Below are 25,941 nucleotides of genomic sequence, written 5' to 3' on the forward strand. Positions count from 1 at the left end.
ATCTCCGCCTTGTCCACTGCCACCATCCTAGATTTTGCCTTGTCCAGACAGGCACGGTGGAGTGCCTGGAGCTTTTGGAAGTTGACGCTCATGGCCCGAAGGAGCTGCTCCTCTTGGGAACTGCCACCACTGGCGCTCGGTTTATCAACAACCTCAAGCCCGGCAGCGGCGAGCGCCTCGTCGTCGAACACCTCCCCCTTGGTTGGCGCCCTGGTGCTCGCCGTTCCCGGAAGGTGGACGAATAGGTTGTCGGCCACCCTCAAGTACTTGCCCGAGCCAGAGGCGGCAGAGGAGGAAGGTTGGTTGTCAACCACCCCCTCCTCGACAGTGGCCTTGCCGGCCTCCTCGGCAGCGGCCTTGCCAGCCTCCCCGGCAGGCCCCTTGGCGGCACCCTCAACGACGGTCTTGGCGGCCTCCTCAGCGGCGATCTTGTCGGCCTTGGCCTCGGCATCCCTGGCGACCTCCTCGATGACGGTGTCAATGTCCTCCCAGTCCGCCGAGCAAGGGTTTGGATACCAAGAAGGGGAATGAGGCGGAGCCAAGGTCGAGGTTCAAAAAGAAGAAGAAAGAACAGGGACGGGAAACAAACGACTTACCCACACCAGGCTGGGAAGAAGTGGCGCCCTCCCACCAGCATTCGTTAATGGGGCAGAGCCCCCAGCACCCAAGTTCGCCTCCTCCTCCTCCATATGTGTGGGCTCGGTGGTGGATGCCCTTGCTGGGGACGCCCCTCGGGGCGACGTAGTCGAGGGGAGGGCATGTTGGGGGTGGCCCTCAACGGCTCCTCCTGCTGTCGTTCTTCTCCTGCAAACCCGGCAAGGTCAACATCAAGGATTCACACCCCCAATGTTCATCAGTGGAGGAGTGAGTGATGAGCTTATGCTGGGGGCTGAAGCGAGGGCTACGCCGGGGGCTGCTGTCTAGGCTGCTCTCCACTAGCAACGGCATACGTGAAGTACCCGCCGAGGGCTTGTCGCCCGTTGAGGCCTTGGCCCTCTTTGCCACCCTCTTGGCTAGCGTCTCCATGTCCCTATGAAGATAACATCAAATCAAAGGAGGATAACATAGGATTAAAGTCAGGAGATGATGTGGGGGCCGAAATACTTACTCTTCCTCCACTAGCTTCCTCTTCCTCACCGGGCTAAAAGATCTGAGGTCGAACTAGGCCCCCAAGGTGCTATCCGAAGGAGAAGGGGAAGGGGATGGGGTCCGGTGCCGCTTGGATGAGGAGGAAGTAGTCGCTATCCTCTTCGCCACAGCAGCCTTCGCCGCCTTCTTCGCTGCCGCGGCCTTCACTGCCCTCGTCTCGCGCACGAGCTGCTCCTGGGCCGGCTGCCGCTACGTGGCCCTGCCAGGCCGGACCGGCTCACCAGAGCTGGCCCACCGCAGGACCGCTGCCACCCCACGGCCAGGGGGGTCGTTCGCCTCGACCTCCTCTTCGGACGACTCGTCGCCCGCGTCTTCAACAAGGGGGGCGTTGGCGCCGGCGCCGTTGGCCTCCCCGGGAGACTCCGCCCGCTGGGCGAGCTCCTTCTCCTCTGCAGCCTCGTCGGCCTCCTCCTCTACGGTTCCAACACTGCCGGCCTCTCTGGCGAGGGCCGCCTCCGCCGCCCTGGCGGCGATATAGTCTAGCTCCGCCTTGGTGGTGTCTTGGATGAGCAGTGGCTTTTCATGGACATAGCTCTCCGACAAAGTGTCGAAGAACTCCTGCACCTTCTTCGCTGGCGGCTCGGCCCAGGCCGGGTCAAGGCCATGCGCATTGAAGTTTGGCATCATGGAGATGATGGCGGATTGGCGAGAGTTGTTGCTCAGTGGGACCACTCCCGCCGGCAACCCAAACAGGGGCCCCTTGATGACCTTGCCGGCCTTCGTGGCCCTGTCGGTCCTCTAGGCCCTGCCGTCGCTGCTCACGTCAAGCCGAAAGAGCCTTTGACATAAATGGGCGTGCCCCATCACCGTGAAGTTGTGCTTCAGGCCAGGTCGGAGCCTCATGATGTCGGCCGCGTTCCTGAAATCCCAAGTCGGCCTACCCTTGTTGTGCAGCGGGGCGATTCGGCGCCGGTTGAAGTCGGCCCCGATCATCTCAAGGGTGAGCCCGGCCCTGGTGAGGCGACGGATCCTGGTGGTGGCGACCGTGAGCTTCTCGTCATTGGCGTCGAGGTCGCTCCAGTCCCTGCGATGGGTCGGCGGGCTCTGACGAACTCGACAGAACTCCTGCGGGTCCTTCTCGATCCAGCACCACCGGCCCCGCCACTCCTCCCACCTCTCCTTCTGGGCACCCTTCGGATGGGTGCCCTTCTCCTGGGTCCTCGGGATCCAAGCGATGTTGTCGGACATGGCGCCCCCTGGTTGAAGGCGAGGGGAGAAGTAGTGGCGGAAGAGTGTCGTGCTGGGAAGCACTCCGGCAAAGCCCTCGCAGAGGTGGACAAAGAGAGCCATGCACGCCACGGAATTCGGCGTAAGATCAGAAGATGGAAGCCGTAGGTGTGCATGACGTCCTTGAAGAAGTCAGAGAAAGGGGGGCAGAGCCTGCAGGAGAAGAAATTGACAAAGAAGGGGTACCGATTTGGGCCGGCCTTGGCGAAATCGGCAGGGACGACACGCATGGCAGGGTGCCCCATCGTCTTACTCCCCCACAGGGGCAAGAAATAGTTACTGAGGTGAACCGCGTCGACCGTCGAAGGGAAGTAGGCGAGCTACGTCCGGCGCACCGCCGACTCGCTCTCCGGCACCTCCTTCTCCTCGGCGTCCTTGGCCGCTCCCTTGCCCTTGCTGGTCTTGAGTGCCATGGCGGCTGGGAGAGAGTGAAGGATCAAGAGCAATGGGGGCGCGGCGGTGGCGAGCAGAGGCGAGAGCTTCGAATCTTTCGCCCGAGGAAGAAGAAGGGAATGACGGTTTCAAGATTGGAAAAGGCATAGAGGGTAAATGAGCAGCCCACCTGCGTTTTTTTCCTTTTTATGGGGAAGGCGCGGGCCGCCTCTTTACCACGATGTGACGCATGAGTGCAGCAACCGCCCCACGCACGACACCCACGTCACGCATTCAACGCACGTCGTGGGGAAGCGCAACAAGCGAGGGAGTTACTGCAGTAAAATCTCCACCGTGCGCGCACCCGCGCACCATTCTGGGCCTGGCCCAATAACACCCCATGCTTATATGTGGCCCAGGCCCAGGGGCTCCTATCGGTGTACAAAAGTAGGGGGCCTTTTTTGTACCCCTTTACTTGTGCGCAGGCAGTCGCGGCCCCACGCCCGTGGCCACACTTGGCGGGGCAGATGAAGCCAAGGTTACCAGAGCCGTGCTCAAGACCAGAAGCATGAAGAACTAAGGGGCGAGGTGAAACTCCCCCGGCAAGCTCCTTGCCGGGGCGGCCTTCACGGCCCCGGCAAGAACCTTGCCGGGGCAACTTGCCCAACGCCAGCAGGGCTTCCACCCTTGAGCCTAAGGGTTTCGATGCCCTCAACCACATTGGAACCAAAGCTCGGGAGGCGCCTCCATGGTGGCATGCATATCTTTGTGAAGACCAAGAGCATATAAGACTAGATGAGAATCAGAAGACGAAGATCCTCGGCAAGATCCTTGCCGAGGATACCCACGAGACCCCCCGGCAAGACTCTTGCCGAGGACGCCCACGACGCCACGGCAAGAACCTTGCCGGGGCCCCGGCAAGAACCTTGCCGAAGACATCCGCGGGGCCGCAGCCAGGCCCACACCTGCCATGACTCCACCGCTGTTCCCACACAGCTGCCAGCCCACCAACCAGGCGAGCACCTGCGTGGCGACGTGCGGCCTCCAGGCCAACTCAGCAAGCACCTACGTGGTGGCATGCAGATCTTCGTGAAGACTCTTCCACCGCACCAACTAAGCAGCCAGCCAGCCAGCGTGGCACTACACGCCTCATCAGTTCGGACGCGCGTCAAAGCCAGGCGAGGCAGCGATAGCTGGGACAAGCTTCCTTGCCGTCCCCGATAAAGCAAGAAGGGCACGTCGGCAGCGCATTAAATGTGTTGTCCTACGGTGCCAGGAGATAGACTCAACTACTGTACAACTTTCCACCTCCTGTGTGCCACTGTGGTAGCCCCTTTTGACTATAAAAGGAGGCCCGCAGCGTACTGAGGAAGGATTCAGACTTTTTGGACCCTACACGCTTTGTAGCTAGTCCAAGAACACCATATAAACATAAACTAGTAGGAGTAGGGTATTACGCATCACTTGTGGCCCGAACCTGGATAATCCCCCCGTGTTGATCTCTCAAACCCGCTCTTTCCACAGCCCCGCGCCCGCCAACCGTAGAAAAAGGGATTCTTCATGATCCCGTAGGTGTCGTTTCCCCCGACATAACATTTCGGTTCAACCGAGATGAGCGATCGGTCCCACCGAGTTCGCAATGCAAACTCTCTGTTTCACTTTCGTAACGTTTCAGTCTCACCGAAATGAGTGATTCGGTCCCACCAAGTTTGCCTGACCAACTCTCGGGTTAGCTTATTATCAAAATCGGTCCCACCGAGTTTGTGTAATCGGTCTCACCGAGATTACGTTATGCCCTAACCCTAATCAAATCGGTCCCACCGAGTTGACATGTCGGTCCCACCGAAAAGCCTAACGTTCACATTTTGAACTGAATCGGTCCCACCGAGTTTTCTGATTCGGTCCTACCGAGTTTGGTGAATTGTGTGTAATGGTTAGATTTTGTGTGGAGGCTATAAATACCCCTCCACCCACTCTTCACTCGTGGAGAGAGCCATTAGAACATGCCTACACTTCCAACATTCATTTTCTGAGAGAGAATCACCTACTCATGTGTTGAGACCAAGATATTCCATTCCAACCATTTGAATCTTGATATCTAGCCTTCCCCAAGTTGCTTTCCACTTAAATCATCTTTCCACCAAATCCAAATCCGTGAGAGAGAGAGTTGAGTGTTGGGGAGACTATTGCTACCTCTTGAGCACTGCGTTGGTTTTCCCTTGAAGAGGAAAGGGTGATGCAGCAAAGTAGCGTAAGTATTTCCCTCAGTTTTTGAGAACCAAGGTATCAATCCAGTAGGAGGCTACACGCGAGTCCCTCGCACCTACACGAAACAAATAAATCCTTGCAACCAACGCGATAAGGGGTTGTTAATCCCTACACAGTCACTTACGAGAGTGAGATCTGATAGATATGATAAGATAATATTTTTGGTATTTTTAGGATAAAGATGCAAAGTAAAATAAAAGCAAAGTAAAAATAACTAAGTGTTGGAAGACTAATATGATGAAGATAGACCCCGGGGCCATAGGTTTCACTAGTGGCTTCTCTCAAGAGCATAAGTATTTTACGGTGGGTGAACAAATTACTGTTGAGCAATTGACAGAATTGAGCATAGTTATGAGAATATCTAGGTATGATCATGTATATAGGCATCACGTCCGAGACAAGTAGACCCACTCCTGCCTGCATCTACTACTATTACTCCACACATCGACCGCTATCCAGCATGCATCTAGAGTATTAAGTTCATAAGAACAGAGTAACGCTTTAAGCAAGATGACATGATGTAGAGGGATAAATTCATGCAATATGATAAAAACGCCATCTTGCTATCCTCGATGGCAACAATACAATACGTGCCTTGCTGCCCCTACTGTCACTGGGAAAGGACGCCGCAAGATTGAACCCAAAGCTAAGCACTTCTCCCATTGCAAGAAAGATCAATCTAGTAGACCAAACCAAACTGATAATTCGAAGAGACTTGCAAAGATAACCAATCATACATAAAATAATTAAGAGAAGATTCAAATATTGTTCATAGATAAAGTTGATCATAAACACATAATTCATCGGTCTCAAGAAACACACCGCAAAAGAAGATTACATCAAATAGATCTCCACAAGAGAGGGGGAGAACATTGTATTGAGATCCAAAAAGAGAGAAGAAGCCATCTAACTAATAACTATTGACCCAAAGGTCTGACGTAAACTACTCACACTTCATCGGAGAGGCTATGGTGTTGATGTAGAAGCCCTCCGTGACTGATGCCCCCTCCGGCGGAGCTCCGGAACAGGCCCCAAGATGGGATCTCGTGGATATAGAAAGTTATGGCGGTGGAATTAGGGTTTTGGCTCCGTATCTGATCGTTTGGGGTACGTAGGTATATATAGGAGGAAGGAGTACGTCGGTGGAGCAACAGGGGGCCCACGAGGGTGGAGGGCGCGCCCCCCTACCTCGTGGCTTCCCTGTTGGTTGCTTGACGTAGGGTCCAAGTCTCATGGATCTTGTTCGTTCTAAAAATCACGTTCCCAAAGGTTTCATTCCGTTTGGACTCCGTTTGATATTCTTTTTCTGCGAAACTCTGAAATGGGCAAAAAACAGCAATTCTGGGCTGGGCCTCCGGTTATTAGGTTAGTCCCAAAAATAATATAAAAGTGAATAATAAAGACCAGTAATGTCCAAAACAGAAGATAATATAGCATGGACCAATCAAAAATTATAGATACGTTGGAGACGTATCAAGCATCCCCAAGCTTAATTCCTGCTCGTCCTCGAGTAGGTAAATGATAAAAATAGAATTTTTGATGCGGAATGCTACTAGGCATAATTTCAATGTAATTCTTCTTAATTGTGGTATGAATATTCAGATCCGAAAGATTCAAGACAAAAGTTTAATATTGACATAAAAATAATAATACTTCAAGCATACTAACTAAGCAATTATGTCTTCTCAAAATAACATGGAGAAAGAAAGTTATCCCTACAAAATCATATAGTCTGGCTATGCGCTATCTTCACCACACAAAGTATTTAAATCATGCACAACCCCGATGACAAGCCAAGAAATTGTTTCATACTTTTGACATTCTCAAAAAATTTCAATCTTCACGCAATACATGAGCGTGAGCCATGGACATAGAATGGTGGTTGTGGAGAAGACAAAAAAGGGAGAAGATAGTCTCACATCAACTAGGTGTATCAACGGGCTATGGAGATTCCCATCAATAGATATCAATGTGAGTGAGTAGGGATTGCCATGCAACGGATGCACTAGAGTTATAAGTATATGAAAGCTCAACAAAAGAAACTAAGTGGGTGTGCATCCAACTCACTTGCTCACGAAGACCTAGGGCATTTTGAGGAAGCCCATCATTGGAATATGCAAGCCAAGTTCTATAATGAAAAATTCCCACTAGTATATGAAAGTGATATCATAGGAGACTCTTTATCATGAAGATCATGGTGCTACTTTGAAGCACAAGTGTGGTAAAAGGATAGTAGCATTGTCCCTTCTCTCTTTTTCTCTCATTTTTTATTTGGGCCTTTTCTCTTTTTTTATGGCCTCTTTTTTCTCTCTTTTTTTAGTCCGGAGTCTCATCCCGACTTGTGGGGGAATCATAGTCTCCATCATCCTTTCCTCACTTGGGACAATGCTCTAATAATGATGATCATCACACTTTTATTTACTTACAACTCAACAATTACAACTCAATACTTAGAACAAAATATGACTCTATGTGAATGCTTCCAGCGGTGTACCGGGATATGCAATGAATCAAGAGTGACATGTATGAAAGAATTATGAACGGTGGCTTTGCCACAAATACGATGTCAACTACATGATCATGCAAAGCAATATGACAATGATGGAGCATGTCATAATAATCGGAACAGTGGTAAGTTGCATGGCAATATATCTCGGAATGGCTATGGAAATGCCATGATAGGTAGGTATGGTGGCTGTTTTGAGGAAGGTATATGGTGGGTGTATGATACCGGCGAAAAGTGCGCGGTATTAGAGAGGCTAGCAATGGTGGAAGGAAGAAAAGTGCATATAATCCATGGACTCAACATTATTCATAAAGAACTCATATACTTATTGCAAAAATCTACAAGTTATCAAAGCAAAGTATTATACGCATGCTCCTAGGGGGATAGATTGGTAGGAAAAGACCATCGCTCGTCCCCGACCGCCACTCATAAGGAAGACAATCAATAAATAAATTATGCTCCGACTTCATCACATAACGGTTCACCATACGTGCATGCTACGGGAATCACAAACTTTAACACAAGTATCTCTCAAATTCACAACTACTCAACTAGCATGACTCTAATATCACCATCTTTATATCTCAAAACAATCATCAAGCATCAAACTTCTCTTAGTATTCAATACACTCATAAGAAAGTTTTTACTAATCTTGTATACCTAGCATATTAGGATTATTTAAGCAAACTAGTCAAAATTTCCGTTGATTCATGAGACGAATTAGTCGTGACACAGAAACATGTGGGAAAATAATATGAAACAGAAGGACATAGAATAGAAACATTCCTATGGGCAATGGGCTCCATGGCCGCAGCAGCAATGTCACGGCCATGGGACGGGACTCCCCTTTGCAATACCTCACTTTTCCAGGGTGGCTTGTATACATTAGCTAAGTGGATGCTTGCACACTGATCATGTTGGTGTGATACGAATACAATGGTTGTCAATACGTTCCCCCTTCACACGGTACACCTGACCTCCCCTTTGCCACCCCCACCATCTGGACGACACGCGGGATAGGAAAAAAAAGAAGTTATCGAAGTAGTAGTGTTGGCCACGCGTGCGTGTCGGCTGGGCGGCGCCGCTTGCACCCCATCTGATGCAAGGCAGGCGTCGAATCGCGCCAACCGTCCGCGTGACCGTGACGGCGGCTCCTTTGTTCCCTCATACTTTCCCCTGCTCCGCCGCTCGCCTCCTTTCTACTCCCTCCATTCGGAATTACTTGTCTTGGATATGGATGTATCTAGAACTAAAATATATCTAGATACATCCGTTTCTGCGACAAGTAATTCCGAACGGAGGGAGTATATACTAGTAAATGTGCACGTGCAATGCACGTTAATATTTAGGCAATATATTAATTGCACGCGAATATTATGTATGCTATTATTTGTGTGTTAATTCTATGATTAGTGCAATATTTGGTATGATATTAATTGTACGTTAAACACATTGAACGCTCGCCATTGGAGCAGTTTAGGCCGTTGGATTGACTTAGTTTGATGGCCGAGATCAGTTGGATCTGCCCTTTTAGGTCTTTTTATATTGGTATAGATTACCATGCTATTTAAGACTCAAAATAATCTAAGTGAAGCATGAGATATCAATAATTTATATAAAAAAATCCACCACCGTGCTCTAAAAGATATAAGTGAAGTACTAGAGCAAAACTATATAACTCAAATATAAGTGAAGCACATAGAGTATTCTAATAATTTCCGAATCATGTGTGTGTCTCTCAAAAGGTGTGTACAGCAAAGATGATTGTGGTAAACTAAAAATCAAAGACTCAAATCATACAAGACTCTCCAAGCAAAACACATATCATGTGGTAAATAAAAATATAGCTCCAAGTAAAGTTACCGATAGAAGTAGACGAAAGAGGGGATGCCTTCCGGGGCATCCCCAAGCTTTGGATTTTTGGTGTCCTTAGATTATCTTGGGGGTTCCATGGGCATCTCCAAGCTTGGGCCCTTGCCACTCCTTGTTTCATAATCCATCAAATCTTTACCCAAAACTTGAAAACTTCACAACACAACTTAAAGTAGAAAATCTCGTGAGCTCCGTTAGCGAAAAAAACAAAACACCACTTCAAGGTACTGTAATGAACTCATTATTTATTTATATTGGTGTTAAACCTACTGTATTCCAACTTTTCTATGATTTATAAACTATTTTACTAGCCATAGATTCATCAAAATAAGCAAACAACACACGAAAAACAGAATCTGTCAAAAAACAGAACACTCTGTAGTAATCTGTAGCTAACGCAAGATCTGGAACCCCAAAAATTCTAAAATAAATTGTTGGACGTGAGGAATTTATCTATTAATCATTTGCAAAAATAATTAACTAAATATCACTTTCCAAATAAAAGTGGCAGCAGTTCTCGTGAGCGCTAAAGTTTTTGTTTTTTACAGCAAGATTAACAAGACTTTCCCTAAGTCTTCCCAACAGTTCTACTTGGCACAAACACTAACTAAACACAAAAAACACAACCCAAACAGAGTATAGATAAATTATTTATTAAATAACATCAAGGAAAAATATTGGGTTGTCTCCCAATAAGCGCTTTTCTTTAAAGCCTTTTTAGCTAGGCATTGATAATTTTAATGATGTTCACATGAAAGAAAAGAATTGAAGCACAAAGAGAGCATCATAAAACATGTGACAAACACATCTAAGTCTAACATACTTCTTATGCATAGGCATATTATAGGCAAACAAATTAACATGGCAATCAAAAACTAGCATATGCATGGAAGATGAAAGAAACAATAGTAATCTCAACATAACAAGAGGTAATTTAGTAACATGAAAATTTCTACCACCATATTTTCCTCTCTCATAATAATTACATGTAGGATCATAAGCAAATTCAACAAAATAGCTATCACATAAAATATTTTCAACACGATCCACATGCATGCAAAGTTGACACTCTTCCAAAATAGTGGGATTAACATTAACTAAAGTCATGACCTCTCCAAACCTACTTTTATCAAAAACTTCATAAGATTGAACATTCTCCAAATATGTGGGATCTAAAGTTTACACTCTTCCAAACCCACTTTCAATAATATTGCAAGTACTATTATCAATCTCATATTCATCATGGGGCTTAAATCAATTTTCAAGATCAAAAGAAGAATCACCCCAATCATGATCATTACAACCAGTAGTAGACATAGCAAAACTAGCATCCCCAAGCTTAGGGTTTTGCATATTATTAGCACAATTGACATCAAGAGAATTTATAGTAAAATCATTGCAATCATGCTTTTTATTCAAAGATCTATCGTGAATCACTCCATAAAGTACTTCATCACAATTTTTAGATTCACGAATTTCAAGCAAAACTTCATAAAGATAATCTAGTGCACAAAACTCACTAGCAATTGGTTCATCATAATTGGATCTCTTAAAAAGATTAGCAAGCAGATGAGGATTCATAGATCTTAGGTTCTCTGTTTAGTAATAAATAAACAACTATTCCAACCAAACGAGCAAATGAGCCAAGTAAGACATTAAAGCAAACGGAAAAAGGGCGAACAGAAAAGAGGGCGAATAAAACGGCAAGGGTGAAGTGGGGGAGAGGAAAACGAGAGGAATATGGCAAATAATGTAATGCGGTAGATAAGGGTTTGTGATGGGTACTTGGTGTGTTGACTTTTGCGCGAACCTCCCCGGCAACGGCGCCAGAAATCCTTCTTGCTACCTCTTGAGCACTGCGTTGGTTTTCTCTTGAAGAGGAAAGGGTGATGCAGCAAAGTAGTGTAAGTATTTCCCTCAGTTTTTGAGAACCAAGGTATCAATCCAGTAGGAGGCTACGCGCGAGTCCCTCGCACCTACACAAAACAAATAAATCCTCGCAACCAACGCGATAAGGGGTTGTCAATCCCTACAAGTTCACTTACGAGAGTGAGATCTGATAAGATAATATTTTTGGTATTTTTAGGATAAAGATGCAAAGTAAAATAAAAGCAAAGTAAAAATAACTAAGTGTTGGAAGATTAATATGATGAAGATAGACCCTGGGGCCATAGGTTTCACTAGTGGATTCTCTCAAGAGCATAAGTATTTTACGGTGGGTGAACAAATTACTGTTGAGCAATTGACAGAATTGAGCATAGTTATGAGAATATCTAGGTATGATCATGTATATAGGCATCATGTCCGAGACAAGTAGACCGACTCATGCCTGCATCTACTACTATTACTCCGCACATCGACCGCTATCCAGCATGCATCTAGAGTATTAAGTTCATAAGAACAGAGTAACACTTTAAGCAAGATGACATGATGTAGAGGGATAAATTCATGCAATATGATAAAAACCCCATCTTGTTATCCTCAATGGCAACAATACAATATGTGCCTTGCTGCCCCTACTGTCACTGGGAAAGGACACCGCAAGATTGAACCCAAAGATAAGCACTTCTCCCATTGCAAGAAAGATCAACCTAGTAGGCCAAACCAAACTGATAATTCGAAGAGACTTGCAAAGATAACCAATCATACATAAAAGAATTCAGAGAAGATTCAAATATTGTTCATAGATAAACTTGATCATAAACCCACAATTCATCGGTCTCAACAAACACGCCGCAAAAGAAGATTACATCGAATAGATCTCCACAAGAGAGGGGGAGAACATTGTATTGAGATCCAGAAAGAGAGAAGAAGCCATCTAGCTAATAACTATGGACCTAAAGGTCTGAGGTAAACTACTCACACTTCATCGGAGAGGCTATGGTGTTGATGTAGAAGCCCTCCGTGATCGATGACCCCCTTTGGCGGAGCTCCGAAACAGGCCCCAAGATGGGATCTCGTGGATACAGAAAGTTACAGCGGTGGAATTAGGGATTTGGCTCCGTATCTGATTGTTTGGGGGTATGTAGGTATATATAGGAGAAAGGGGTACGTCGGTGGAGCAACAAGGGGCCCACGAGGGTGGAGGGCGCGCCTGGGGGGGTAGGCGCGCCCCCTACCTCGTGGCTTCCCTGTTGGTTGCTTGACGTAGGGTCCAAGTCTCCTGGATCTTGTTCGTTCCAAAAATCACGTTCCCGAAGGTTTCATTCCGTTTGGACTCCGTTTGATATTCTTTTTCTGCGAAACTCTGAAATAGGCAAAAAACAACAATCCTGGGCTGGGCCTCCGGTTAATAGGTTAGTCCCAAAAATAATATAAAAGTGAATAATAAAGCCCAATAATGTCCAAAATAGAAGATAATATAGCATGGAGCAATCAAAAATTATAGATATGTTGGAGACGTATCAACTATCATTTGAAGCACAAGAGCAAGGAGTTAATCATCAACACACCATCTATTACCTTTTGGAGAGTGGTGTCTCCTAGATTGGTTAGGTGTCATTTGGGAGCCTCCGACAAGATTGTGGAGTTGAACCAAGGAGTTTGTACGGGCAAGGAGATCGCCTACTTTGTGAAGATCTACCCTAGTGAGGCAAGTCCTTCGTGGGCGATGGCCATGGTGGGATAGACAAGGCTGCTTCTTCATGGACCCTTCGTGCGTGGAGCCCTTCATGGACTCGCGCAACCGTTACCCTTCGTGGGTTGAAGTCTCGATCAACGTGGATGTATGATAGCACCACCTATCGGAACCACACCAAAAATCTCTGTGTCTACATTGCGTTTGCTCCCTCCAAACTCCTCCCTTTACCTTCATGTGCAATGTTTTACATTCCACTGCTATACTCTTAGACTTGCATGTGTAGGTTGATTGCTTGACTTGTGCTAAGTTGTTAAAATCTGCCAAGACTTAAAATTGGGAAAAGGATAGATTATTGTTTGGTCAAGTAGTCTAATCACCCGCTATAGACATACTTTTGATCCTACATCATCCAACGAATTCACCGATCCAATGCCTACGAGTTTTCCACCTATTGTTCTTGCTAAGTTACTACTCCTGCTGTTACTGTTACACTTGCCACAAAATCATTGCTACCACTGTTACCATTACAATTATTGTTACTGCTGCTATCAAAACCATCATATTACTGTGCTACTGATCACTGTGCTGCAGATATTTAATCTCCAGGTGTGGTTGAATTGACAACTCAACTGCTAATACTTGCAAATATTCTTTGGCTCCCCTTGTGTCGAATCTATAAATTTGGGTTGAATACTCTACCCTCGAAAACTGTTGCAACCCCCTACACTTGTGGGTTATCACTCAGCAGATCGTGATTGCCTTAAGCTTGTGACCCTATAGGTTCAGTAACTCATAGACATGAACGAAACCGTTCGTTCAATGACCGACAATGAGACCGTGGACGTTTGTATCGGTCCCTATGAGCACATGAATGGTATTCGAGTGAAACTTTGGTTATCATGTGATTTTCCCTTTGCTTTGCGATACTTCACAAAACCCTGGATGCATCGGTATCCTCCTGAGTCGTCACTATGCTCGTTATACTGAAATCCTCATTACCGACTTTGTTCTTCTTTCTCATTATTGTGTGTTTGGCCAAACGATAATTGATGTCGTCACACCGAGAGGGCCCTAAGAATATCTCTCCATCATCGAGCAAATCCCACTGTCGAGCTATCCGATCACTTGTCAAACTTTTTGATGATCCTGTAAGTTGTCGTTATGATCACCATGTTACAAGTGACGTTTGAGCAACCCCAAAGCCCACTGTACGGTAAGAAGTGATCATGATACCCTCATGGTCTAAGGAGCAATTTCACAAGTTAACACTCCGTGTTATTACAATTGAATGTAGACGATATTAACTCAATTCATGACAAACAAGATTGGGTCGGTTCAATATGATCGTTCTTCCAACGTCATAATCTCAATGTTGTTTTGGGATCATTGTTACACTTAACGATATCGTAAGATCCGGAAAATGTGATCACCAACAAAACTTGAGCTAGTCTTAGAGGTGAGACTATGAACCTTTTATTTTACCGTTTATCATTCCACATGTGCATATGAGTTTTCCACTGAATAGCATATTCCAGGATCATAACAGTTATAGCATGAAATATAAACTCTTTAATTATGAATATGGAAATATAATAATACAAATATTATTGCCTCTAGGGCATATTTCCAACATCAACTAGAGCAACACATCCTTTGACGAATCTGAGAGAATCCTAAGTGAGGACAAACCCATACACCCAAAGCAAAAGTGATTGAGCACCACTAAGGAGATTTCCTGTGTGATCTGATGCTTGTTACCTTAGAATATTGTGATCTTCCAGACGGTTAGACGTCATGTTCTGAGCACCCAAGAATAATTTATGGAGTGCCATAGGACGAGTCTGCGAAGGTTTTGGAAGTATACCTTGAAGACTTACCATGAGTTATTAGGCGAGGTCTAAGTGACTTAGCTTAAGAGGAATAAGGTGAAGACTATGTGTCTTCCGAGTTAAATCTCAAGCCTCCAAAACCATATGTACAGTTGTCGCGGCAACTGGTATTGGTCAAACAAATCCATTGTCTTCATCGAGCAATTTAGTTCTATTTCTTCAACTCCTTAATTTCCGCGTATGTGTTGAAGAGTTTGTCTCCCTCCTCTTGAAGACTTTGTCTGAAAACTTTCAAAATTTCATCAGTTCATGCCTTGTTCTGTTTGTCTCCAGTTTTGCATTATTTAATTCATATTACTTTATTCTTGCATGTTTGTATGATCAATTACTTTCTATGCATGTTCTATTTCGTCATGATGACTTTGTCGCTACTCTGATCTGCATGCATATTGTAGTCTATCTTCTGTTCAGTTATTCTTCGTGTTGTTCTTCTTCAAAGAACTCGGATCTTTGAATAATTTGTTAAAAATCTCCCATTCACCCCCTCTGGTCGATAACTTTCACTTTCACTTGGACATTCACACTGAATCTCATTGCCTAGAAGCTAATAACATGAGAAAAAGTGTGGAGCGTAAATGCACTCCTCATCCATGAGATCAAATATCGTGTGAAGGGCTAAAGAACTTGTATTACTCACATATGACGTTATCGAAATAATACTAGCCATTATATGGCAAACTTTGGTAGATTTCAGTGCCAGACTGCAATTTGGCTTGTGTCCGGCCTAGACGACGTTGTTCGTTTATGTAAACATGATTGCAATATCGATTATTGAGTAATAAAAATCCTTTAAAAATAGAATATATAGATATTTTTTCGATTTTTTGGAATATGGGAGGAACTTTGATGATGTCATAATTTTTATCCTTTTACGTACATGCAAGCCCATTAGAAGGGAGGGTCCTGAAAATGATCGAGATGCTGGAGTGAAACCCCTAGACCTAGCTAACCCTAGGTATGAGGATGTCGTGGCGTGGGCTGAATGGAGTATTCACCTCCCGTTTGACATATCGACTCGCTCTCTAGGAGCATTTTCGCACCTCTATATATATGTGCGCCACGACCAAGGCATTAGACGGTCGTCGTGCTGTCTAGAAGGCATTGTGGGGTTGCCCTTCCCCCCTCCCAAGGTACACATGTTCTCTGGGAGGCTAGCAACTAATTCCACTATGGACAACAAAGTTTAACAATATCTCGAGGTCTCTAACATTTATCATGTCTACGGGATGGAACGAGAGAACTCCTTCCATGTCTTCTACAGATACCCATTGGTAGTGGGCTTTTGAGAGGCCATGACGCATGACAGGACGAAGCTGCATCTGAAGAATGCCGTCCCCACCAAGCACGAATGGCTACTACACCTCATCACGGCACATGCATTGAAGACGAGTGGCTCCCCTGCCCATGATTTTGTGGTGGTCATGGTACATTAGGAATGGAGTGGTTCTCTCATGCTTGCACCCCATCGAGGCGCCGTGTCGATTTCTAGGGAGCTACATCGGCTCGTTGCTTTGCATCAACAATACCAGATGGTCGATGTTGCAGAAGAGAAGATGGTGATTTCGTATGGCAGTGGTTCACGCACTAGCTCAAGGAAGATCGCACCCCAATGTCACCCTCCAGAACGATGGAAGTCACCGCCTATGGGCTAGTTGATACTAAATGTGGACGACGCATACCCCGAGTCTGAAGGTAACGATGGTGCAGGCATGATTCTTATAGACATCACAAGAAATACCGTGTTCTTGTCTTTCCGCCATTTGTTCAGCTGGATAAGTGCCCTGAAAGCAGAAACGAAAGCATGCAAGGAGGGCCTCACATTGCGATTGAGTGGAGCACTCTACCTTACATTATGGAAACTGATGGCTTTATTGCCGCAATATGATTAGGCAGACGGAAATAAACAAGTCTGCATGGCTATCCTAGATCAGGAGGTGAGGAGCATGCTAGCCAGGGGTATAACGTTTGAAATCACATCTATGAGGCGTGATAAGAATGTAGTTAACCGTGAATTGATGACAATGGGACGCACTAGCCCTAAAATAACGGTGTGGTTAAGGTCCGGCACATAGGAGATTGTAAACTTATGCATTCCAGATCAGACTCACCCGGTTTAATAAATAGATCTCCTTTCTTCAATGAAATAAAAAAAAACTCTAACTCTGTAGTGATAAACTTATAAAATTGGCCCTACAAGTTTCTCCTTTTACATCCACATTCCTAAAAACCGAAAAATACTTCGCTCAGGCCCTCACTCCTCCAGACTTCATTTCATTCCTTCCTTTTCCTCTCCCCCGGGCTACCTTCGTCGAATCCTCTACCCAGGCCACCGTCGCCGAACCCTCTCCCCCGAACACTGGCCTCCTTCCACCGTAGCGGGCCACCTCGAAGGAATTCTGGTCTCAAAGCCGCCGTTCTCCACCTCTCCTCCACTGGACAGGCGTGGAGCGGAAATCTACTCGGAAATGGATTGATTTCTTTTGTAGGTGACGAACCCTAACTTTCTTTCTGGATTGGGCACTCCGATCCACCATTCGGTGCAGATGTGTTTTCTGCATAGTAGAGTACTAATTGCAGTTCATCCTCAAGAGAAATCGGGGGTTCAACTGAGCCCCCATGCCCTGTGTTAGGTCCTGATTCCCTGTGTTCGTTGCGTAATGCACCATCGACCTGTTAAACTTAAATGCCATTTATGTGAGGAAGTTTAATCATTTATAACCAACTTCATGTTTTTAGAAATCAGTAGGTTTTAGACAAATTTCATGAATTGGATCAGCTCTGCTGCCGAAAAAGTATATTTTTGTATCGAGTCATCTATCGTCTTGAATTGGCGTGCTGGAGCAATAATCCATATGTTGCTACATGTAGTGGATTAACCTCCTGGTTTTCTTTTGTCGTATTATACACCACTTGTGCAGTTCACTTATTTTAGCTCTCTTCGAAGGCTTTAAATTTATAAAGCTACAAAGTCACAGATCCAGCTACAATATGATATGGACTCTCCAATAAATTGCTGGTGCTAGTTACTTTGTACTGATGCCATGTGCCTTATTTGTTTAGTGTGCAATTTGTATCTTTTCCAGGCCTCACTTGTGGTCTTAATATCAAAGTTCATGCATCCATTCTTGAACTCCATTTCACATACACCACATCAGGGAGCTTCTCTATACTAATATTAACAAATCTTCGAAAACAAAAGTTGGGACCTTAAGATTTTTGTGGGATGCTGAGTTTTATTTATACTCATGTAGTTATCAAACTAATGTCTTGATTGCAATTGCTACTGAAGGTGCACTCTCCACTACTTAGAAAATTGGATTACACCCTACATGACAAGAAAGTATGGGTGTGGCACCAGGAAGCAAGGCAGAGAGAAAAGCTGCATTAGATGCTGGAGCATGGATGTTCAATGTTGTGACATCTGTTGGTATAATCATGGCCAACAAGGCCTTAATGGCTACACATGGTTTTAGTTTTGGTGAGACAATGCTCAGACATTCAACTTCACGTGTGTTATCACTGATCTATAACTTACTGTGGTTATGCAGCAAATGTATCAGATTTCTTCTACTAATGTTGTGTGCCATGGTTTGCTTGTACAGCTACAACGTTAACTGGGCTGCATTTCCTAACCACGACCTTGATGACATCAGTAATGAAATGGTTGGGATATATTCAGCCATCCTACTTACCATTGCCAGAACTAGTAAAATTTGTCTTCTTTGCAAACTTATCAATTGTTGGGATGAATGTTAGCTTGATGTGGAACTCTGTTGGATTCTATCAGGTGAAGAGAGTAACTAAATTCTATTCAATTTTAGAATGTAATGCATATACTAAATTGCACTTTCTGCTGTTTCAGATTGCCAAGTTGTGTATCATTCCAGTTTTGTGTTTTCTAGAAATCCTCTTTGACAAAGTTCGTTACTCAAGAGATACAAAGCTCAGTATAATGCTTGTCCTAGTTGGCGTTGCTGTGTGTACTGTAACTGATGTTAGTGTGAACTCTCAAGGGTTGATAGCTGCAATAATAGCAGTCTGGAGCACTGCACTACAACAGCATGTGAGTATCCTGGGTGCTTGAATTTGTACCTTGTTTGTGCGCATTCCTAGCAGGCCTTGTCCTAATGGGATATGTGATGTATCTACCCTTCTTTTTTTCCTGCAGTATGTTCATCATCTTCAACGGAAGTACTCGCTTGGCTCATTCAACCTCTTGGGTCATACTGCTCCTGCTCAGGCAGCGTCGTTGTTAATACTTGGTCCTTTTGTGGATTTATGGTTGACTGACAAAAGAGTTGATACTTTTGATTATACCATGGTAGTTACGGTACGTGATGCTTTATTCTGAATCAGTTTGTTTCTTATTTCTTTATAAATTTGTTGCATCAGAAACTTATCTAGTCCTCGCCAGTTCTTGTAGCATTATAATTTATATCTGTAGGCTTTTAATGATCATCGCGGGATTAGGATAACATGTCTGTCACTATGAATATATTACTGCTGAGAAGTGATGTTTGATATGAGGGTAACTGCAATCTATATGATTTTCAGTTCTGTATTATCCCAGGTATAATCTAGTGTTCAGTACAGAAAATGTCACTCTCAGTAGTCATCTTTGTGTATATTTGTTTCCTCTTGATTATTGTGAAGTAAACAGATCTTACAGAAACAGATCGTACATATCAACCCTCTAAATAGTATTTCATAAGCTAACATGTGATGCCGTTTGAAATGCTAAAATATGTCATTACAATACAGGAGCTGCTTCAAATAATATAGAAGCATATAGGTCAAGTATGCCTGATTTAGAATAGCTAGTGAAGTTCTACTGTCAATGGCAGAGTAATGTTTCATATATAAAGTACTCCAGTTACTTGAAATTCTAGGATATGAGCATGGGAAACATGGTTTGGTTTGTAACCGTTCTCTTGGTTGATAGTTGTGTGACCTAAAATACTTTTACCAGAGTAAACTGGGGACTAATGTTTCCTTTTTCACTCTTTTTTCAGTTCTTCATTGTATTGTCGTGCATAATTGCTGTTGGTACCAATCTAAGCCAGTTCATATGCATCGGACGATTCACAGCTGTCTCGTTTCAAGTTCTAGGCCACATGAAGACTATTCTTGTGCTGACCCTGGGTTTTTTCTTCTTCGGGAAAGAGGGCCTTAATTTCCATGTCGCACTCGGCATGACCATAGCTGTTATTGGCATGATTTGGTATGGGTATGCGTCGTCCAAACCAGGAGGCAAAGAGCGGCAGGTTTACATACCAATCAGCGAGAAAACACAGAAGCACGGCATACTGTCATCGCAGTCTGAGCTTGATCTGAAAGTCTGAGGACTGAGATTAGAAATACAGGGTTGTTGAACTAATAGCAGGGGTAGCAGCGCTATTGAGCATCAAGTTGCGGCAATCCGATTTATTCTCTTCATTCATACGCTTTTTCGACGTTTCCGTTTTGTAGCCATAGCTAAAGGAGAGTACCTGAGCGAAATGAAATTGACTTTACTTTTCTGGCAAATGTCACAGCCAAATATAGTGGCAAGATAATCTAATTGTACAACATTTTGATTTTGTAACTCTGTAGATCTTCACAATAGTATAAGCTATCCAAATATAGTTATTACAGCACACTACATAGAGAGGTGACTTAGACTTCATGTGTGGTGGATTATGAAAATCTTGTTTGGCTAGCTAACTTCTTTTCTTTATAATATCGTGATGATTCTGAACATACGAGAAAACGTGAGGCGTCAACCATGGGATATCTGAATTTATTCAACTCTAATTTGATGTACGGTCCAGATTAATACACCAACTCATCTCGGTTTCAACTTCAAAACAACTACAACAACATATCTGGGCCTGTGTCCTGCAAAAACTTGTAATAGCTTTGTATTAGCTGCGGCAGATTCTAGCCTTCATTTAAGGGGCGGCAAAATAAGCAACCTGCAAGTACGGACAAGACTTGTCTGCTCCCCGTCGTGTGCCCATCCGTGCTCCCGTCTACGTGGCTTTATTTAATTGGAACAAAATAAGGTCCGGCCCCACCCCCTTAAAATCAGGAGGAAAGATGATTAGATTAGAAAGAAAAAAAAAGACAGTCGTAGGATGAAGTGGGAGCACGAATGGGAGCACAGGGAGGAAGCAGGCAAGCCGGATCCAGTAATTATGACACTTTCCTCCAGTAACTGGCTTAGATCCCTGCAAGTACACCTTCACCTCTACTGATTACACTTTCCTCCAGTAATTATGGCATGGTGGTCATTTACCAAAGGTGTTCAGAAGCAATTATGCCATAGTGAACGGCTTAACATGCCATTCTCGAAATTCTAAGATTGCCAGAGTTAAATGGCTGAACAGCTCAAAGGAAACACAATAAGAGGAAGAATAGACTTAGGAGCTCCAACATAAGCATACTGGCCAAATTAAACATCATTTCGAATTGCTTGTCGTTTACAAACCAAGCCACACACAAAATTTAAAGTCAGGTGTCCCCTGGAACTTCATGAAAACATGCAGTATAACACTGTCAACACTGCAGAGTCTTGAGAAGCTACTACAATTACCCGTGATGATTGCATATACTTGCATCCCCTTCTTATGTCCCAAAATACACTTCCAAACCATTTTTTCCTCAGCTAGTTCTCTATCTCACACACGGTTCCTTAACCCCTCTTACATTTCCAGATGCACATTTGCACTAGCCAATTACCTGAACAGGTTCAAATCAGAATGGATGAACGCTGTGTGGGATATGAATGGAACGTTAGGATACATTCCTGAAAGGGCACACCTCATACACTCGACAACTGTGAAGATCTGAATGAAGGCCAGTGTCATCCAGAAATACGCCATTGGTTTACCCTGAAAGACGATGCTTGGATTCCAGTTGCACATGGTCGCCAGAGCCTGGGAGCCCGTGTCAAGAAGAATGGCCAATATGATGTGATAGCGCAAAAAGTGCGGCGACCACTTCCGTCTCACCACAAAGAAGTAGACAGTCATGAAGATCATCAGGAATAGCCATCCAGGGACTAGTGCCATTGTATCAATGAAGGCATAAAACAGCCCAAACTGTTGCAAGTATGGATGGAGCTGGTACACAGCATCTGCGTGCGACCACATGTTGTGCAGCGGCAGAAGATAAGGTACACATGCCAGGGTCCTCCACCACCATTTGGGTTTAGAAGATAGCTCAGGGTAGCTGAAAGACGCTAAAGATGCCTGACAACTAACTTGAGATCTTGGGTGCAAGCTGCGGATTGATGGCAATGGCTTGAAGGGGTTGTTGCCCGTTACAGAATCACACTTTGCAAGGGATGACGATACGGCACGAGCGGAAAAATCAAAACAAGCTGAAAGTAAGAAATATCTTGTAAGGCAAAGGTTAGCATAATATCAATTATGGATAAATATAATTTAGATTCCCAAATATTCATAAGTAAAGTTAGCACATGGTATTCAATGTTCAGGAAAGAGCCAATATAAAATAATGTGGAAGTTGTATTCACGATAACTATACATCTGTATACTTGTAATGCAAGTTGAATTTCAAGATACCACTATGAGTTAATATGAAATAATTTGCTTGTAACTTTATAAAGACAATAGACATGACATGATCTGCAGGCCTGATACTGTCAATGCATGCATTATGTACAATTTAACTGCACTGTGCTAGAAACTTCTCCTTTCAAGTCTAATATTTTTTTTCATGTATCACTAACAATATAATGCCAATCCTACAACATTGTGAATATGTACAGGCACAACTGTAGTAAGGTTTTGCAGTAACAGATTAGTGCCCCCAAATCTTCATCCTTCCTCATATTTAGAGGAACAGTAACACAGGGGCCATCAAGCACATTGGAGCTTTGGAAATAATTCAGCAAGTAAAGATATGGTATATCCCTGATATACTCTATTGATAGCATCTATCAGTGAGCTTAAGCATCACAGTCTTTATTTTACCAGCAAGGGCGAAAGAACTTGAAATTAATTTAAGCTTCCATAATATAACTTCGCACTTCCATTTTATCATTTGAGAAACAAGTGTTCAAGAGCTTTCATAAAAATCATGACAAGAATCGCTCTCCAACGATATTGTGCAATATTAAAAGCCTATGTTACTCATAAAAGCCTAGGAAATCTTGGCCCACCAAGTGAATGGTATCATTAAGCAGTTAAACACAATATGATTACATCCAACCATATCCAGACATTTATTCAGCTGACAAATATATAAGATTATCTAACACTAGTTTATGATGTAGAAATAAAAGCTCCTTCACAAGAGCTCAGGAACTCAGAGTACAGTCACAGCATTGTGCCTGAGTAAAATATCCATAAGCAAGAAAATGAATACCTCTCAAAGGGGGGATTTTCTTGTCACAACGAAGTGCCGGTGCCCGCAGTTTAAGAAACGCTTGTTTAGGAGAAACCGATGATCTTGCAGGATATCCATAGCGGCTTGCGGCAGGGAATCCAAATAGCTGAGAATTTGCGGTTGCAGTAGCTATTCCTTGACAAGGCAGCATCGTGTGCAAAGCAGGATCTTGGACAAAATCTGCAACTGTAAAAAATTCGATTAGCCTAGCCAATAGCAGTGTCAACTAATGGACAAAACCATCTCATCCGGCTATGAGGGGTTACCAGAAAACAGTGGATGATAGCAGTGAATATGTAATCAAAATGTGTCCATTATTCCAACTCTTAACATGGATAAACCCAGTGGTGGACGCATGACTAAATCTCATAGTATGATGGCAGTCAGGGGCGGATCAGGATGATGTGCATGCTATACATCTCACAGCCAAAATTATCTGAAGGTCAGTGATTTTTAACTCACTGGTGACAAAGTGGTCATGCCTCGGAACCAACGGCAAAAATTGCGGACAGGGTTGAGACAGCAAGGACGCGACGAGGTAGAATGGGGACGCGTGTGGGAGGCCGAGGTGGAGAGGAAGGGGGAGGCGCCGGCGGTGACGCCAAGGGAGGGCACGGCGGCAGCTTAGAGTCGCATTGGGGATTTGGGGGTAGGTCAGGACTCGCGACAAGAAAAGGTACCAGCACGGAACGATGGATAGGGTGTGACGATGGAGAGGATAAGTTCCAGAGTTCTAACGACGAGGTTGACGAAGCCACGCGGGTGATGACGCCGGAAGCAGTGGTAGCTGCTCCTCCGCAGAAGTTCGCCGGAGGAGCGGAGGAAGAGATCAAGAAGGAGAACAGGGCGCGGCCGGAGTGCGTGGTGTCCAGTGCCGGAAAGCTGTGGTTCGATTCGATGGCGGCAGCGAGGGGAAGTGCGCGCGCGGCGGCGAGGCCTCTGCCGTAGTAGGACGAGGAGGTGAGAGATGGAGAGAGCCGCCGTGTCGGGGCGGAGGAAGGGGGCGAAGAGGTTCAGGGATCCATCGTCAGAGGAAGAGGAAGAGGAGATGGAGAGCTCACCGGAGAGAGGCAACCGTCGTGGTCGGAGGCGTCGCCGGCAGCACCGCGGCTCCGCTCGATTTCTGGCGCCGCCGCTCCGTCGCCTCGCGATAGGCTTTTGTGTCGGCTCCGTGGACTCGAATTTCTTTAGCCCCGTGGATCGGAGGTGATTAGGCAATTTGGGCTGGGAAAACACACGCCAGGCCCTCAACCAAGCACCTCTTTCATCCCAGTTCTCTCAAAATATTGAGAATCGGCCCGAATGCTATGTCTCGCTTAGAGGAGAGCTCCTCCCTGGCGCCTTCAGCGCCCGCTGCGTAGCTTGACTGGGCCCAGTAACGCCCGCTCGCCCGCTCGCTGCCCCCCCCCCCCCCCCCCCCCCGCTCCCTCATCCCTGGCTCCCCTCGATTGCTTTTTTTTTCTATGGCTAAATTGCTACAGTACATACTCATTTCTTAAGGAAAAAAACCATTTGGCTAGATTAAAAAAAAACAGTTGGCTACAGTATGTACTCTTGTGCTTAGAAAAAAGTTCATCGAAGTTGAAAAAAAACATTGACTCAGAAAAATAGTTCATCAAATTTCAAAAAAGTTCATCAAAATTGAAAAAAAGTTCATCGAATTTGAAAAAAAAGTTCGTCAAATTTTAAAAAGTTCATCGAATTTCAAAATAGTTCAGCGGATTTGGTAAAATTTCATCGATTTTGAAGAAAAAAGTTCACAAATTTAAGAAAAATGTTTATCAAATTTGAGAAAAGTTTATTAAATTTGGAAAAATTTCATTGAATTTGAAAAAAAGTTCATTCGATTTTGAAAAAGTTCGTTCAATTTGATAAAAGTTCATCAATTTCGAAAAAAGTTTAATGTTTTAAAAAGTTTCTTTCAATTAGCATTAAGAAAAAGAAGAATAAAAAACCGAACAAAACCATTCCCAATAAAAAAGAACAATGATAAAAGAACAAGGAAAAAAATAGAAAAAAGAAAAAGAAGTAAGATGAAAAGAAGGAAGAAGTTTCTATTGAGCATGTAAGGTGGACGTAGCAGGGTGGTTTGCGTAGCGTATATTGCAGTTCGAGACCTGACACGCGCTAGTTTTTGTTTTTACAAACAGAAATCAGTAAAACGGGCCGGCCCCGCTACAAAAACAAGTGTACAGAGGGGGTCTGCATTTACAAACAGAAATCAGTAGAACGGGCCGGCCCAGCTAAAAAAACAAGTGTACAGAGGAGGTGTGCGCTCTGTACGAAATGCACTGTATTTGGCGCTTAAGGCGCCGAATAGGATTCAGCCGCTTAGAGCGCGACTATATTATGTCTCTCCTGAAACTTCCCTGCAGCGTGCAAGCGTAGGGGGCGGTCCAATAGCGTGTTACCCGTTTGCTCAGTCGTCAATCTATTGGCGGATGTGTTTTTTGGGTGTTTTCTTCTTACATGTTCTTTTGTTTTTTGTTTGGTTTTCTTATTTCTTATTCGGTCTTCTTTTGGTTTCGTTATTTCGTCATTATACATCGGGTTTTTCTATTTTTTCTTTTGTTCTTTTGATTTCTCTTTGCTTCTTTCATGGGTTTCTATGGGTTTTTTCTTTCCCATTTTACTTCTCTTTTTTTTCTTTTTCTTTTTTGGTTTTCAATGGTTTTCTGTTGTT

At 44.4% G+C, this 25,941-nt stretch overlaps 2 protein-coding genes across 3 annotated transcripts; one reads left to right on the forward strand and one right to left on the reverse strand.

Annotated features, from left to right (window-relative positions):
- The first annotated feature begins 17,092 nt into the window (after window positions 1-17,092).
- LOC123127774 (UDP-rhamnose/UDP-galactose transporter 6) lies at window positions 17,093-20,505 on the forward strand. Of its 2 annotated transcripts, none has more exons than XM_044547612.1 (6): window positions 17,093-17,350; window positions 18,154-18,342; window positions 18,467-18,651; window positions 18,727-18,927; window positions 19,033-19,194; window positions 19,877-20,505. In XM_044547612.1, exons 2-6 carry the CDS (start codon window positions 18,207-18,209, stop codon window positions 20,204-20,206), a joined length of 1,014 nt encoding a protein of 337 aa, XP_044403547.1. In that variant the 5' UTR covers window positions 17,093-17,350; window positions 18,154-18,206; the 3' UTR covers window positions 20,207-20,505. The 2 variants fall into 2 exon arrangements, with proteins under 2 accessions (XP_044403547.1, XP_044403546.1); XM_044547611.1 differs by having other exon boundaries at window positions 17,093-17,346.
- Window positions 20,506-21,289: 784 nt separating this feature from the next.
- On the reverse strand, window positions 21,290-24,535 carry LOC123127775 (protein TIC 20-I, chloroplastic). The gene is made up of 3 exons (XM_044547613.1): window positions 24,320-24,535; window positions 23,238-23,444; window positions 21,290-22,227 (listed from the first exon to the last, which is right to left on the reverse strand). Exons 2-3 carry the CDS (start codon window positions 23,407-23,409, stop codon window positions 21,581-21,583), a joined length of 819 nt encoding a protein of 272 aa, XP_044403548.1. The 5' UTR covers window positions 23,410-23,444; window positions 24,320-24,535; the 3' UTR covers window positions 21,290-21,580.
- Between the last annotated feature and the right edge of the window lie 1,406 nt (window positions 24,536-25,941).

The sequence above is a fragment of the Triticum aestivum genome, chromosome 6A, assembly GCF_018294505.1.
Source record: "Triticum aestivum cultivar Chinese Spring chromosome 6A, IWGSC CS RefSeq v2.1, whole genome shotgun sequence".
NCBI lineage: Eukaryota > Viridiplantae > Streptophyta > Magnoliopsida > Poales > Poaceae > Triticum > Triticum aestivum.